We start from the raw sequence: 17,372 nt of genomic DNA, 5'->3' as shown, positions 1-17,372 counted from the left end.
GCTGACTGAAGGGAACAGACCCAGCCCATTCAATGCAGAGAACACCACCTGCAGCAACTCAGGTGCTGCCAGCTGAGCAGCAGGTGTGTGCTTTGGCATTTGCTGGGGTTTGAGCACCCTGCATCAAGTTCAAAGAACTTCCTGGAAAGTGGTGCAGCTTTCTTTGGAGACCCAGGCTCCATCTCTGCAGGACACAGCTGGCAGGGATGGGGCACACATGAGCCTTGTCCAGGGAGCTGAGAGAATTTGCTCCTTCTCCAACTTAGAGGCACAGTGAGAGACTGATGAGAATAGGAGTAACCTGGGGTCATCCATCTGTTGTTGGCACTTACACAGTACTAGAAATCACCTTCAACATTGAATCTGATCACCAGCCTTGACTGACATCCTCCTCTCATCCCTTATTCCATCTGCAGCAGTAAGTGAAAATCTTGGGCTGAAAAAGAGTGGTCTGAATCAATTCCTAAAGCTTAATGTACATGGTAGAAATATTCCAGGCACTGATCTGCATGCTCCTGAATGATTAGGACTTCAGCTGACTCCCACAGCTTCTCAGGAACATTTCTTTGGAGGTGAATTATCTATCAGAGCTGATGATCACAGAATTTACTGATCAGATTAAAACAGATTTACTGATTTAATGACTTAATATCATTCCTCATGAAAGAGCTCATGAGAAATCATGTTCTGTTAGAAAAGGCAAATCCAAGATTGTACCCCTTACTAACACACTTCCTTGTGGGCATCTGATGTTCCTATCAGTTGCCAATATAAGAGCGAAGTACATGTAGCTCATCCTTTTGTTCCTTGTGTATTACTAGAACACAAGTCCTGTTTCTTTGAAGCTTCATGTTTTTGCAGAGGTATGAATTCCTACCATTTGAAATCAGCAGCCAAAAGAGTGGTATCATGTTGTTTTTAGTTTGCTCCTTCCAAGAAAGAACATAAGAGACCCAATACTCCAAGCAAATTGAGTTTGTCTAAATAGATTGAGTTCATCTAGATGCTGTACATGTAAAAGCACATTATTATGTTATTATTTTATTATGCATACTATTAATACATCAGGCAACAACTGAAGCAGAAGTCAGAAATGACAGCCTAACCCAAACTACAACTTGTAGTCTAATTTGTATGAATGTTCATGCTAATAACAATTTGCAATTTGCATTTTTTTGTTTTGTCAGTATGAAATTAGGTGTAACAATAAGAATGGCCTTTCTGGCTGTAGTTCGCACTGTCAACACCTCCTAATAAACTTCAGTTCTGTTAGAAATAAAATTCTGTTAGAAATAAAATTCTGATCTGTAAAGACTGTGCCAGGAATATAACAAGATACCAGGAACTCAGTATTTATTAAGGATGACCCAAAATAAAGGAAAGACTGAGTAAAGCATGCAGGTGTACATAAGCTAGCCTATTTTGAAATACTCTTCACTGTTCTGAAATTATATAGGTGTTCAAGATCTGGCAGATTTCTACTTTATTTTCTCCCCTCGCTGTTTCTTTTATGACAGCTGGCCAGACTCCAGTCAACAAATCAACGTTTTGTTTATTCTTCCTGTTTATGAATAATACTTCATTTTAACCCAATTCCATTTAAATGGATATCACACTTTCAGTTTCTATATCTGAGAGTATAAAAAATGGTATGAGATTTTCAGCATACAGATCAATTTAAAATTCATTACAACATACATGCAAACAATAACTTTGACTAAGGCACTGTCCTATCACCAGCTGTGACTAAGAACTGTGTAATTAAATTGCATCAATCTTACCTATAATGCCAAGATTGTAAATAAGGTATTCCTAGCCAATAAATAAGATTTTACTGAATCACTTGTTATTTCCACTATAAAATTCCATCAATTTTCTCCATACTTTTGGATATTTATTCTAGATCCATATATCTGTTCAAGGACCTGGTGAGTTTAATGGTGAAAGTAGGTTAGGAGAATACCTAATAATTAATGAAATCACTACCTGAATAGTAATTATCATAGTGAAAATCTTGATCACCATTACTGTGATTTCTTATTTCAACTATTAGATATATATGCTAGTATAATTACATCCACTTTTTTTCTCAAAAATTTAATTATTTTTTTCCAAAACAATTTTTTGCCTGTAAAATGCATTTTTGGACCCCTATTAAAGCATGTATATTTCTGGTTCTTGCATTTCTTAATCTCTTGGGAGAGAACATCTCCTTTAAATTTAAAAGCTAAGCCACTACATATAGGTCAGACAACTCAATGCCAAGTTTGGATCTGCACCATGATATTTTTCCTGAAGAAAATACAGTACTTCCCAGAAAAGATTTTTTTTTTGAACCACAGACATGGAAGTCAAATACCATACAAAAGATTCTTCACATTATTCACAAGATAAAAACTTTTAAATTGTTTAATTGAACTGCTTTCTGTTTTAAATATGAACTAACAATGTGGTCTCCAGAATCTGAATGCCAAATAAAAAAAAGCTGATTTTCTTTATATTTTAACTTTCAACATCAATAACTGAAATGCATAAAAATAAATCTTACAGCTGACTTTTACTTTTCATACAGGTGAACCCGTAGGTTGAAACCTGGCTTTCTGTGAAAAGACAAGCAATTCTTTTATGCCATTTTGATCTTGTTTGAGTCAAACTATATTGCAGATAATTTACTTACAGCTTGCTCTGCTATGCAGCTCCTGAAGGAAGGATGGAAGACAGGATGAAAGATCAAGGAAATTAATTCATCTAATGATATTGTATTTGCAAACAGTGTACCTTTAGTAAATCTTAACTACAAAGAAAAATGCAATGCTTTGTGTTTGTAATAGCACATGTTTTAACTAGCAAATGTATGCAAATGATGGAAATAAAAAACCAACCACCTCCACACCTCTGGAGGAGCCATTGATTTTTGAGCACCGGTCCAATGACTCTTGTTAATGCAAACAATTTTGGTGTTGAAGGTGTTCAGATGGGAAGAGCAAAATTTTGGACAAAACAAGTGTGGATCTCATGCTATATTTATATTAGATAACTACCATTATAGTATGGTTGTTTGTTTGTTTAAATCTTGCTAGAATAAACTGTTGAAAGTAACAATAATTTCAACACTAACTGCTGCAGCGAGCTCACAGCACTTTTAGCTGCAGCCCATGTAGCATACTGGATACCTCTAAAACTACCAACTTTTAGTCAAAAAAAACCCTAATTCTGCCTCTTCAGGCTCTCATTTCACCACCTAATTTTCCACTGTTTAAATAATTTTTCTGCATTTACCTACCCTTTCTCTTTACTATAGAAACTGCAGTGATTTGACGTTTGTTCATCTTTAACCATAAGCCACAGTCTTTTCACCATATTTCTCTGCTGCTGTCAGAGGTACCTGGGTTGATATAGTAATTACAGACAAAATATATTGCCAAAGTTTATTTCCCTTCACTGCAAAAGTACCTACTGCCAGCAAGAAGGTGAATGTTTATTTCAGCTGAAGATTTATCACTGTGTCACAGAAGCCCCTCTAAGGGAATTTATTCTTTCACTTCAGTTTGGAACACATTTCATACACTGGAAACAGCAGCAAATTTCTCTCTCAGGTTTTCCATTTAACTCATGGTCTCTGTTAGTCAAAATTTTTTTTTATGAGATCATGGGAGTGAATGTAATAAAATTTATTATTCTAAGCAAAGATCTAGAAATTTTATTTTAGCCCTGTTTATTGGAATACTTTATTTCTGATAAAATACCAACTCTACAGAATTTTTACCATTTTTTGTCCTCAGCAATATGGAAATCTCATTTTTGAAACGAGTAACAGAGTGTATTGGTCTCCTTGGTGCCATCTTTTCCATCTTTCTGGGTTTGATTTTGGGTTTAAGTCTTCTACATAACCTCAACGTCTTTCTTAACCATTAATTAAATTACCTGAAGATGCCTTCTGGAAGAGTTTTCTTATTTGCTATCCAAACAGTGATGTGTACAGAGCTGAAATGAGCAGGAAGACCCATCTAAGCCAGTTTGTTAAACATCTTACTGCTCCACAGGAGCAAGAGATTTACCAGCACTTCATCTTTGCACATCTTGGAGCTGGACTGGAAATAGTATGTTGAGCTCTCTGCAGTATCTTTGTGTTTCAACTGTGTCAAGAACCTATACCAGCTCTGCTCTTTCTACTTTGTTTAGCAACAAGCTTTAACTGTATAAAACCAGGTATCTATAACCTTCAGGTTAGAAATCACACTCACAGTGCAAGTTCTGTGAAATAGCAGGAAACTAAAGGACGGAGAAGGCTCAGCACCCCCCGACACTGATACCTTGAAGCACTTCAAATCCAGGTCTGAAAAACCTTCTGTTGCTAGTGAAATACTGTGTGAGTGTGGAATTTATGAAGTGTTGCATATTACTATGTCCAACTGCACAGTGCAGAGAGAGGAGATGTGAGAACGTGAGCCAGGTGCTGTACCAGCAGTGCAAGTCACTCCACAGCAATGTGACAATAAATCCATAATTTGATGAGAAGGCTCCACTCACACAAATAAAAATAGAGTTAAATCCATACTTATCTGATTTTGGTGTTTTTACTGAGACTCCTAAAGAGAGTATTAGTTGGTGCTAATTGCTACTTGTTCTTCCCTGCTGATACTTGGAAAAATATCACAAGCATTTCATTTTCTCTTCTGAGCTTAAAATTACTCATCCATTTGTTAATGACTGACACCAGGATGCTACACTAGAAATCACAGATTTACCTCTAACAGCTGTCTCATACAGCCCAAAAGCATGTTTATTTTTTGTTATGACTACCATACAAAATAATATGAACATTGAAGCTTCTCCCTTTGAAAAAGGATATTGAGAAGTACTGCACACGCAACAGAAGTTTACTGTGCACTACTAAGGATTTAATAGGGTAAAGACTATTTCTTATACACAACATTACAGCCACTTTATTTATTTATTTATTTAGGTATGCATTCTCCAGTACATCAGTGAGATCTCGAATGAATGCCTGGAACCTCAAGGGAAAGAGCTTTCTATAATGCTTAGAATGGGATTTACATTGTAAATGTTTTCCCTGGAAAATATTTTTTTGTTTCTCTATTTTAAAATTACTCGTTTATTTTAATGGAAGAAGAAGGAGCATAATTTGCTCGCTCAGAGCAAGCATATTAAACTGCAGCTGAAAGCAAGGCATAAAGAAAGCTCTAAACAAATCATAAAAACCTTTACAGCAGAAGCACAGAAAAGCCCCACGCTCAGGCAAGCTGAACCATGAGGTAGCCATGTGTCTGGCCTTTCCTTACTGACCTCACCTAATCTGTGATTCTGTTCTTCCCTGCGTCACTGTGATTCCACTATTTTAAGTGCAAATCTTGAGGAGAACTACAGATTCATTACTTTACAATCCTTATCAAAGAAACACTGAAAGAAAGCATAAATGCTATGGACTGTCAGCTATTGAAGGAAAATGACAATGGTAATGGTTTTAACCCTGAGGTTCCAATCAAAGTGTTCCTAGAGCGACAAAATGTAGATATGAGAAAAAGAAATTGTTCTACAGAGGTGAATGACAGGAGAAAGGGAAAGTGCAGCGAAAAGGGAAGTCCTGGTATAAGCATGGAAAGTCACACAATTACTTTTAAAGGTCACCTCCGATTCCATCTAAGCAGAGTCTACACTACTGTCTTTTACCCTTTATCATTTATTTCTGTCTATATGGGAACTTTTGACCCAGCACACTAATAGTGTGAAATGCAGACTAACAAACCATCTCTTCAGCACTTCCTTCCAGAAAATCTGAGTCCAGCACCTGCAGCTGCACACACCGAGCAGCCCATCGCTTAATTTCTGAATGCGTTGCTGAGTCACTAACTAGTGTAGTCACTCAAAAAAAAGTAAATTTTGAGTAATTTTTTCTTTTTCTGTGGATTCAGCAGTAAAATTAAGGGGTTTCAGGGTGATTGTTACACAACACTGGGAATCCCTTCTTGGAACTTTCTTCTCAAGGAATAGAAAGCTCCAAATTCTAATTTCAGCAACAGCAAGGACACAGTGTTTTGATGGATATGCTATATTGTAATGCTCCTTTATACAACTAGACTAATATGAAAAGAAAAAAAGAATAATCTGTTAGTAAGCAGGTTTTTTTTCAGAATATGCTTTTGGTAAAATAACAACTGTTTTAAATAAAGGAATTAACAGAGCTTAAAATTACTGTTTATCTGAGAGCTAATAATGATCTATGCACAATCATGTATTTATTTTTAAGCATAAAATTTATTAACATATGAAAATATTACTTGTAAAAAAATCACAAGAAAACTGTGTCTAGTTTTTTTTTTCAAACAAAAAAGTATCTAATAGAAAGCAGAAAAGCAAACCAGAAGAGGGGTCCCATGCAAAATAAGCACCTAAGTAAAAACACTCATTTAGGCTTCCTACACTGAAAAGAAGAAAAGTGCACTCTAACAGCACAGAATGCTATTATGACAAGTATTGTCATTACAAATATAAAACAGCATGAATAAATTATTAGTCTTGCTTCCTATCTCACTTTCAATACAGGCAACCAAGACACAAGGCAGGGTGAAAATTTTCATGGATATGTATCTCGACTGACACACTGCCAGGCGCTGGCAACCACTGGTACACATTAAGTGAACAATTCATGAGAGGCATTACCTCCTGTTTCCCATCAAGGTTCAAACCCACCTAGAGACAGATGATGGGCAAAAGGGCAAGACATGGTGATCCATGCTCTCGAAATTTCTATATGCAGATTTATTTCACTTTTTCCTTGAAAGAGATAGTTATGAATCCATCACAATACTATTAAAAGTTGCAAGTCCTATTTACTTCATGTTACTTTTTCTTTCTGTGACACTTTAAACCTTCAACATCTTCTACAAACATTGATAAACTCACAGTACTTTGATGAAGCAGGTAGATGCTGTCATGTCAGTCTGAAGATATGGGAAAACAAATCACAAACTAGGCTGACCTATCTGGGCCTGCAGAATCTACCAGGAAGGAGCCAGGAATAAAATCAGAAAATGTCAGTATTCCAGTTGGCATAAGACCAATTGGTGTGTTTTATTCTGAAACCCTTTTTACTGCTCTTTCAGACTCATACTGCTCTTATCAGCTGTCCACACTACCCTGCCTTTGTTTCTGCAGTCCTCCTACTCTCAATCCACTGGTATTGCTTTCAAATAGGCAAATTAACCTGTAGACTCACACCTTAAATGATGTATAATTATTAAGAAATTTCAGGATCTATAAATATATTTTCTTCATCTGTTCAGTGGACTATTTTGTATTCTAGAACTACTGGACCTCTCAACACCTCTGAGGATTAATGCACATACTTACACAGTGACCGCAAAGAAGAGTCTGCCCATAGTGGGGTGAAAAAACAGTTTTCTGAATGTCATGAGCCTTTGAGATGTATGAAGTATTCTTAGCCTGAACAGGATCCAAAGGCAGAAACTTCTTTGTTTCAAATCCTTTTTCTCAAGATTTCTCTTTACACAAAACAACAACCCTCAACTAAATTAGGCTGTAAAATGTGGTCCAATTCAAACACTATATCTAGCAAAATGTTTTCTAAATAATTTGAACGTACCTGTGTCATACTGCTTACAAGACATATAAGCAAATTTTTGAAAGGTCTCTTCAAATCAAGATACAAGAATAGAACATTTATAAAACGTAAAATCGGACATTTAGGTAACAGCAAATTTTAAGAAGAATACAAAGGAATTGTTTTCATGTCAACTATTGCCCACAAACAACAACTGAACTCTTCCAAGATAAGATAGGTGCAGACCACTCTGAAAGACAAATTTCAAATTCACTCTACTGAAGCATTCCAGGAGGAGACGGGAAGTAAAATTTGAGGTAATCCTTCTCCCCCACCTTTTCCTTTCACAGACCACATCCCTCTAGAAGACACTTTACAGGCTGCCCTTGCTTTCAGTTTGACCCAGCCAGAGACCAGGTAGATATATTAGAATAAGGCTTATCCTGACCAAAACCATTTTGCTTATAAGCAAGATTTAATTAGCTTTGGCTTCACCATGCTATTGACAGCCAAAGGCCTTTCAGTTTTAGGCTGGATCACACATCTGCATAGGCTTTTGTACGATGTTGAGGAAAGCTTATACCTCTCTGCAAGGTAATAGTTGCATTTGTTGTGGATCAGGTGGGAATGAGAATGGAAACAGATACAATTTGTGCATTAAGCAGTGTGTAAACAGTCTTCCTCCAAGCTCTGATTGTAATAGTGAAAGGCATGGGTGGGACATGCATCTTCAAACCCAAAGATTTCCAAAATGCACTCTGAAATAAAACTGGTATCAGTCTTGCAAGACACATGTAACATAATATTACATTTTAAAAGAAGCCAGATACACAGTTATTCTTTCCAGGGTGCCTCTGGATGAAGAGGGTTAATACTCTCTCTATATGCTATATGTATTATATAGGGTATATATATTATATAACCTAATAAATGCCTTGGTGACATAAGGATTATGTTTATGGTTAACTATCCAAATAGAGCAGGGAATACAACCAACCTTAATTATCTCTTTTCATCCTAATTTCTTCCATGCTATGCTTCTTCACCTGAAAACAGAATATTCCCTTTTAACAGTAGTGGCTTTCACAAGCCCCTTCGATAGACAGACTATTTAGGGAGTTAATTATGGAATCACCATAAAATTTAGGCTGAAAGGAACCTCTGGAGGTCACCTAGTTCAAACCCTGAACAGAGCAAGAGCAGATAAAATTAGGTTGCTCAGGTTATTATCCAGTGGAATTTCAAATGTCTTTTAATATTAAGTGTCTGTATGTAATTCATATTTCTCTGCAATAAGGGAGATAAAAAATTTCTTCTACAATATAAAACAGTAATCAATGACAGATCTATATAAAAACAAGGCACCAAGTGAAACTTGGTGAAACTATTTTTTGTGAAACTTTTACATCATTAATCCAGAAGACACGTTAGGATAAATGCGTATTCTTTTCCTTCTCCATCATTTCCTTTGCAGAACCAAGGAAACATCAGATAATTTCTTACTGTAATTTCTTTTTCTTCCCTCTTAACAGCTGGATAACAAACATATATGGTATTTAATCAATGCACCCAATTTTTTGAAAGATTGTTTCTTCACTGTATTTTGTGAATTGCTCCAAAAAGAAACACATACTGATATATGAAAAGATTAACACAGTGATGGAATTTTTACTTTAGAAATATAAAGGTGAATTTTAGAGAAAATTATAACAATCCTTACACAGCTCAGTCAAGCTTAGTTATGAAAGCAGACACACTTTGTTTCCTGTCAGGATCCCCACCAGCCCCCTTAAAATTCCAACATACTAATAAAGCATCATGCTCATCTTCACCAGATTTTCAGCATTGTACACATCTGCATAATTATGTCCCTCAAACTTAAGCCTGTGAAATGATATTACTAAAAATACACAGATGTTCTCTAACATATAACAGTGCTTTTGTAAATGTTGCCTAAAATGTATTTACAACTTAAAGAAAATAACTCTGTATGCCAAAAGTAGTTGATCTGTGAGATCAACACTGGATTTTGCAGCTCCTAGCTGCAAGTAGAAATATTTCAGAAGTAATAAATAGTCAAAAGAACAGGTGAAAGTAAAAAAACCCTGATCAAGAAGCTAAATCCTAAAGTAAATTTATCCTCAGAAGATACAATAGGAAGCATATGAACAGAAAGCTAAGCACAGTTATATCAGGTACTATGAAAATGCAGTCTTATTAGTGCTGTGCTAGAAAATCCCAGGCTCAAATATAATTTTATTTATCTCTATATATATATAGATATAGATATAGATATAGATATAGATATATAAAAATTTCAATAAAAAAGGCACCCAAAGAAAGAACAGAAAACACTGTAAACATAGTAAGGAGAGTAAGTCAGCTTGCCAGCAATAGAAGAGTTTGATTACTGCCTCTCTGATCAGCCAAAACTTGTGTTTCTCTCCCACCTTTCTTCCTATGTATATTCTCTCATTTTCTATTTAAGAATCCAAGCAATATGAGGCAAGTAAAACTTCTTCATTCTACCTTTTCTTTTGTGCAAAATCAACAACATGAATTCCTACACATAAAAACAGTATGAGGAATGACTGCAGACAACTAACAGTATAATTAAAGTATTACTGAATGAAACAAACGTCATTTATGCACATGTATCAGACAGAGAGCATATGGGAAAAGAGGAGTAGGTGTGCTTTCCCCTTCTTTACACACTGCATATCTGTGTTGTCAACCACAAGCTAGCTGAGAGCTTTAAATGTTATTGTCCCCTTGTTTCCCTTAATCAAAAATAAAAAAAACTATAAAGATGCAGGGTCTATGATGAAGATGAAGAAAGAAAACTTTCTGATGTTTGGAACATGACTGTCCAACATTATAAATGTCGTTTATCCTTTTTCCCTTCAGAAATGTTGTCTTAGGCCAACTTCTCAAAGCATCATATTTTAAAAAGTACTATTTTTTATGAGTGAACATGTCATTTAAGAAATTTTATAAATTAGGCCTTTTCCTCCATTTTTAACTGCTCTATGGAAGGTTTTCTATGCAATCTTTAGCTAATGTATGCACAAGTTCTCATACTTCAAATACTTTATGGAATTAATGATGGTAGAATATGGCATAAAAATAATGTGAGCAGCATTTACTTTATTTGTGCAGAACTGACTGAGGTTCCCTGCCTCCTCTAGTCGGATTTAATAATGCATTCTTCACATACTTCTAACATATAACAGCCCTTATAATAAGATTCTACAATCACTGGCAGTAAAACTTTATCATCTTATTCGTCTTGTTCACATGAAGAGTAAATATCCTGTCTCTATTAAAGTTTTCTCATCACCAAGATATGATATTTTCTGATTGCATGACAAGAAAATGTCACGTGCAGTACTAAATGATAGTATGTTCCCATTTTTTATTTTTAGACATGATTTTAGATGTCTAAAACATGACACTTTCAAGAAATCACATTATTTAATTTTCAGAATGAATAAAAATCAAGGATAAGAAAGAAATGTGGATAACAGACTCCGCAAGACCAAAAACAAGACTACTTCATAACGTTTGAAAAATGAAATTAGCACTGGATTTCTGCAGATGACCCCCTGTGGCATCACAGCAACAAAGTTATGCAAAGCTTCACACAACTAAAAGGGCCTCTGAGGGCTCTGCTTACTGATCTCTGGTAGAAAAGGTCACAGGCTATGTTGGAGGGATTTTCAGCAGGGCTAAAAGGCAGGAAACAGGCGGAAGGAAAGAAGAAATATTTCACAGGCAGTTATAAAAATTTTATTTGGTTTGCATGTGAAGCTGTGTAACTGATCTGTCTGTAAAGCTGTCCAAGACATAAGCTCAGTAAAACTACCTTATTCTATAGCATTTGCATTTTAGAATGCCCATTAGTTACTCAGTAGGATACATCTAAGCAGTACTTTAATTAGGCATCTTCCCTTTAAGAATGAATATTGTTTCTAGTTTTTGGATTACTATTAAGATGGCACTTGGGGATTTAGAGAAATACTTATATACATGTATAAAAATACTTGAGAACATATTCAGCATTTGGAATAGTGGACAAATTGTGAATTAAGTGTGCACTTGACTCATGTTTCCCTTAATCTCTCCTCTAAGATCACACTGTCTTGCAGCGGCATTTTGAAACATTCATCTGAGTATCTTATTTTCTCCTTTTCACTGTAAAAGCTTTTGAGTTTTGAGTAGTAGCATGGCACTGCATATAGTGGTGTTTCAAAGAAATGAAAAAAAAAAAAAAGCATAAGTAATTCTTTATACTGTTTTTCCCCCATAAATGTAGCTACCAGTCCAAAACGATAAACTGACTGCAGAAAAATGTCTCCCGCCAGCAGTGCTCACAGCAGGCTGGTGGTAATCATTCCCTTTTCATCACTGTCTCATTCTATGCTTAGTATGAGAGCTTTGGTCCCTTTTTCTAGCTGCACATCCTACTTAAAATTTTAAGTTACGATGTCCTCCAGCCTCACTGATACTTTTCCTTCCTATCAGAAAGACAGTACTGAAAATTATACCAATAAAAGCCAGCTCCAACAGCAGGGGAAGCAGGCAGGCAGTAGCCTCAGGCATCTGACAGCTGTTTTTTCTGTATCAGGAAAGAGAAGGTCTGGCTGTGCTTGCCCACCAGTGCTCTTCCACCAGTGTAATTTCTGATTAAACTCTGCTAAGCCCTCTTGGTTGCCTCCACCACCAATCAATAAAAGCAATATTGCTACTGCCAAAAAAAACCTGATTTGGCTCTAACAGAAAAACTGAACTATGGAAGAAAGCATGTCCCTTTCCATAGGCAGCTTCCTCCATCTTCTTACTGTTTGCTCGTAATTTGCTAATTTCATGCTTGTCTAATTTAATATCCTCCCCCATCGCCTCCAACGTGGTCTCTATCTGTGCTCAAAAGCTAAGTCTCTAAATACTCATAATCATACTGCATGCCAATGTCTCCTAATCACTCTTACCAGAAATGGAAAAGCACACAACTCAGAGGAGCACAAGAACTAGATACTTTTCAGAGCTCTATAATCCTTTTCCCTTTAAGTTACACTTTTTAACAGGTCAGCAGGCCAACAGCACCAGTAGCTCCCATTTCTGTGCTTCCAGACTACAGTTCAGGGCATTTCTCAAAAATTCACCTTCTAAAAATGCACAATTTTTTGCAAACAAATCCATATGACTTTGGTTTGTACAACATCACTTAGATGGAACAGCCCATAATCTGTCTTTCTCCCATATTCAATCAACTCGTACCTTTTGAGCCTAAAGTTCATTTAATCAGTTTACAAGCTTGGAGCAGGTCCTAACACTACATCTTTTCCTAGAAACACTTCAGTTGTTCTTATATTGACTCCATCTTTTCTGGAACTTCCTTTTTACAAAGCTTCCACTTTTACAAGTAGGAAAATCAACTAATCTCTTGTTAATTTTTACTTTATGCATCTATATATTTCTGATTGATTTTACAACCTTTACCTTAACCTGCAGTATGAAATAAGTAAGCCATGAACTGATTGTGAGCCATCCTCATCACGTTTTGTTCACCATGTCTGGAAATAGCTGGAGAAAACAAAACCCTAAACATCCTCAGTCTTTTTTTTTGAAAGGAAGATAAACAACTCCAAAATTCAAAAACTTGTGTATTCCAGGTGATTTAAGGACTCATACCAATGACATCAGATGTTAGCCAAGCATTTAAAGCAGATCCAAACAAGTTCAAGGGTAGAGGAGAAAGAGTAATACACCATGAGAAGAAACAAGAAATTTGGCTGTGTCAGCAGACAAAGGCTGTAGGCACATGCTGCAGGGAACCATATGAGGGCAACTGCAAGACAAAGGACAGTTTGGAGATGTGTCCTCCATAAAAAAGCCTAGTGGGTCTCATGGGACCCTGAATCACTGGAAAGGTCAAAAAATAAGCTGGTGATGTTCAATACCCACTTACGACCTTGCTTCAATGTGTACATCTGTGTGTCTTTTTTATTATCACTCCTTTTAGAAGGCACTCATAGTACATGGAAATGATAAGAGTAAGCATTACAATACCCTGGAGGAGGAACACAGCCAGGGACAGTGAGAAAGGATTTTACATCTTGTCCCACATACTTAGTGTTCTGCAAAGCAGTTTGAATATGCTGCTGGTTTATTTGCCAAGGAAGCTTGCCACAGCTAGAATAAAGTCCACCAAATTAGATCTCCTTCTACTCCCAACTGTAGAAGAGACAGATAAAACTGTGCTTCTAATTTTGTCTAAAAAAATTCTGTCTTTGTTGTCTGAATGGGATAGAAACTACCATCCCAATTCTACAGAAGATGTTTTATCAGATATTGTAACAACTGCAATTTTTAAATTGTCTTTCACACGGCACACTATGGTGCCACTAAAACCCCAACATACTGTCTGGAAAGTTATCTACAAAAGATTCCAAATGACATTTTAACAGAGTGAAAAGTGTCTGAAGACAGTGTGTAGGTCAAACAAATCAACCAATTTAATTTCTTGCTCTCTGCTACACTAACTGGTTCAACTACAGATGGCATGATGTTATCCCCCTCCAAGTCAGTTTGCTGACTGGCTCCATCAAAAATTAATTGAAAGAACTGGATCCTATAATTTAAAATGAAATAGGCTCAGCAGGTGAGCAAGCTCTGTCAAGATTGATTACTGAGTATTGATTTCCCACCAATTGTACAAGTTACACTCTACAAGGCCACCTGCACATTAACCTAGAATACATAAAATCACCTCAGGCTAACATCTATCAAGAGGTTTGTATTTTTGGAGGATGCAGTGTCTAGTTCTTTTCCTCACCTGTACATTCAATGGCTTTCATTTGGACAGCATCCACACTTTGAACTTCCTTCACCCTAAATAAGTGTTATCTCTATTTTAACTTCTCAGAAAGAATTCAAGATAACTACTCAGGAAAAAAAATCACATAACCTAGCACTAAGCTAATTGTAAAAATTGTAAAGAAAACCAGACAAGCTCTCCCATGACAGAAAAGAGATACTGATGCAGCAACAGCAGAGCGGCTTACTGTGGCCTGGAAGCTTCTGCTTGGTCTGTCTGCAGCTTTTCACCCCCTTCCACTTCCATGGTGCAGTAGACAATCCGATTGGGAGCAACTGACTTTAAACCTTGTACTTCCATTATAACAATCTGAGGAAAAGAGAGCAAATAGTTTATCCTTCAGAAAAAAAATACACAGCACAATTACTGCAGTACTAAGCTCTGTGAAGACAAAAATAAAAAAAATCTCCAGAAGTCCGCTCACTCAAATCTTACAGGAGAGGTTTGATTTTATCTTCTTTTTCCACTTTCAACATCTAAAAGTAATTTAAATATTTGCTCTGTTTCTACTTGGGCAGTGACCAAGAACTCACTCAAATCATAATTTAAATGCCAATAGCACAATTTGAGACTCATGTCTGAACATAATTCAAAATCTTTATACATGAGAAACTGTATCTTTTGATCAGTCATCTAAGGGAATATTTATAGAACAAACAGGTTACTAAGTCTCATGGTCAACAAATAAGTACATTGATCATATCTAGACAGGTAAATTATGGTGCTGTGTCTCCGGAAGTTGTAACCCTTGAACCTCAAAAGGGATTTGGTGTTGTGCTGAGCAAGAGGCAGGTCAAAGCACTGGTATCAGCTCCTGTAAGTTTTTTCTCCACTATGCACATTCTTTCCTCCACCCAGTGCAGTACTCGCAGTCAGGTTCAGTATGCATATAGGGAAGAGGGAGAAGAGAAACAGAAAAAGCCACCACTACCAGCTGTGCCCTGCAAGTTTTCCTCACCAGGGAAATTTTCAGCTTGGCAGATCCTGTAGATTTTCACCTCCTCTAGACTACTCTACACTAGCTCAGAAAAGCCAAATACAGCTCTACTTTAAATCCTCTCTGCCTTTTATAAATCTTGTCACAGTGTGAAATTATTGGAATTTTTGCATTTCAGATGTTTCTAATCCAGAAGATTTGAGAACACAGTCAGGTTCCCCTGGTTTCTTTGGAAAAGCTGCTTTTCTTGCCAGTTCCCTTTGGGCCCATGCAAAGAAACTGGGAAAAATGTACTCTGTCAACAGAAGCTGCCCTCAACTGAACCTTACATGTAAACCAACATTTGTTTAAGTTATTTTAAAGGTGCCAGAAGTAATGAATACTTTTGCTCTCATTATAGGCAATAGGCTTCTTAGGTCAGGAAGCAACTACTAAAATATGTTGCTACTAAAGTTCTTTGCAGGTGTGCCACTTTGTTCCAATTCCAGTAAATTAAACCAGACTTCATCCCAGCTAAAAATCCTTTTTTCTTGAAATCTCCCAGAATGTTAGTAATAGGTACATGCCTTGCAGAATTGCTAGTTTGTAAATATTACAGTGAGACAACAGTCATTGATCATTTAGACCATTTTTATATTACCCATAAATAATCAATACTGCCTATTATGGTTCATAAATAATAACAGCAATCCAGGGAGAATGATCAAGTCATCCCTCTTTTCCATCTATTGTTCAGCAATTCAAGCAGTTACACAGCACTAAAGATCCTTCTAGGTAATACTGCCTATATGGTCTTTCCACATAGCAAATATATGTCCTTGCTGAATACTGACTTCATGTTTACTCATTTTTATGTTGATACTTCTCCTGAGTTTCCAATTTAACTGCACAGTATACTTTTCTTTGGTAACAATTCAGGATTCCAGCACTGGAAAAAAGTTGCATTTCATTCCTTCCAAAGGAAACTGTCACTAGTGGATGTATTAGCTCATTAGCTGATAAACAACTTCCTAAATGCTTGTCTACTCTTGAAACTGTCTAACAGCTGAAGAATATAAATAACTCTTCTCCCACTACTATGGGGTTTTTAAATTTTTTTTTTCTGAATTTCTTCAAACAGGAAATTTAAGGAAATATTCAAATTGTAAAAACAGTGGCTGTTGCTTGCAGTGAAGCTCAGTAAAGTCTCTGACCTTAGTCAGTAAGGTCTACTCCCACTAGAACACTGTTAGTATTACTAGCAAGTTCTATTACTTGTAATAACAATGCACAGTGACAGCAAGAATCACTGCCCACTTTACCCCACATCTAGAAATTTTGGGGTTCTCCACTCTGTCCTACACAGTGTAGATATCCTATTCATTTATGTGCTAGTTCAGCAGCCCTCAGTGGGGATTCTGCTGGTCACCCTATAACTGAGTCCCCACACAAGATGTGACATAGATATGTTTATGTGTTATTCAAAACGTGAGAAATCCTGTACATTTGACCTGACATTTTCAAAGAAGGAAGTACTCTGTATTCTAGGGAATGCAATCAGCATTTCTCATTTGGCAATTTGCATAGAAAAAGATCACATATTTCATATTTTAGTCTTCATGAATATCAATTCAAATGTTTCCTTTTGCCCTTATACCTTCTGAGATTTTGCTTCTCAAGAGCAAAAGATGCACACACTGTTTGGCAAGAGAGTCAACTTATGTGGTTACTATCATGTCTAAAATGAACATCTGCCCTACTAAAAACTATCTCATGTAGAGTAATACTTTAATTCTTTGCCTTGCATGGGATGAACTGTAGATTAGTTAACTTGCAGCAAATCTCTTCACTGCTAATGGGGAAAAAGGAAAAAAAAATAGCTCACCAGACCCAATATCTACATATCTGGGGGAAGAGTGGAGGGGCTATAGACAAAGCAAAGCTGCTATAAATTTACCAGAAATTATATCTCCTGTCATTTTTCATTTCATGATTGT

At 36.4% G+C, this 17,372-nt stretch overlaps 1 protein-coding gene across 24 annotated transcripts in view; it reads right to left on the bottom strand.

Annotated features, from left to right (window-relative positions):
* Positions 1 to 17,372, bottom strand: part of CADPS2 (calcium dependent secretion activator 2) — a 287,279-nt gene that overhangs the window by 150,822 nt on the left and 119,085 nt on the right. For all 24 annotated transcript variants that reach the window (XM_038155811.1, XM_038155825.1, XM_038155814.1 and 21 more), the window contains exon 6: positions 14,647 to 14,768. In XM_038155811.1, coding sequence (XP_038011739.1) covers positions 14,647 to 14,768 — 122 coding nt within the window. The remainder of the gene's footprint in view (positions 1 to 14,646; positions 14,769 to 17,372) is intronic.

The sequence above is a fragment of the Motacilla alba genome, chromosome 1A (genome assembly GCF_015832195.1).
Source record: "Motacilla alba alba isolate MOTALB_02 chromosome 1A, Motacilla_alba_V1.0_pri, whole genome shotgun sequence".
NCBI classification, from domain to species: domain Eukaryota; kingdom Metazoa; phylum Chordata; class Aves; order Passeriformes; family Motacillidae; genus Motacilla; species Motacilla alba.
This window is presented reverse-complemented; position numbering and strand designations above follow the sequence as displayed.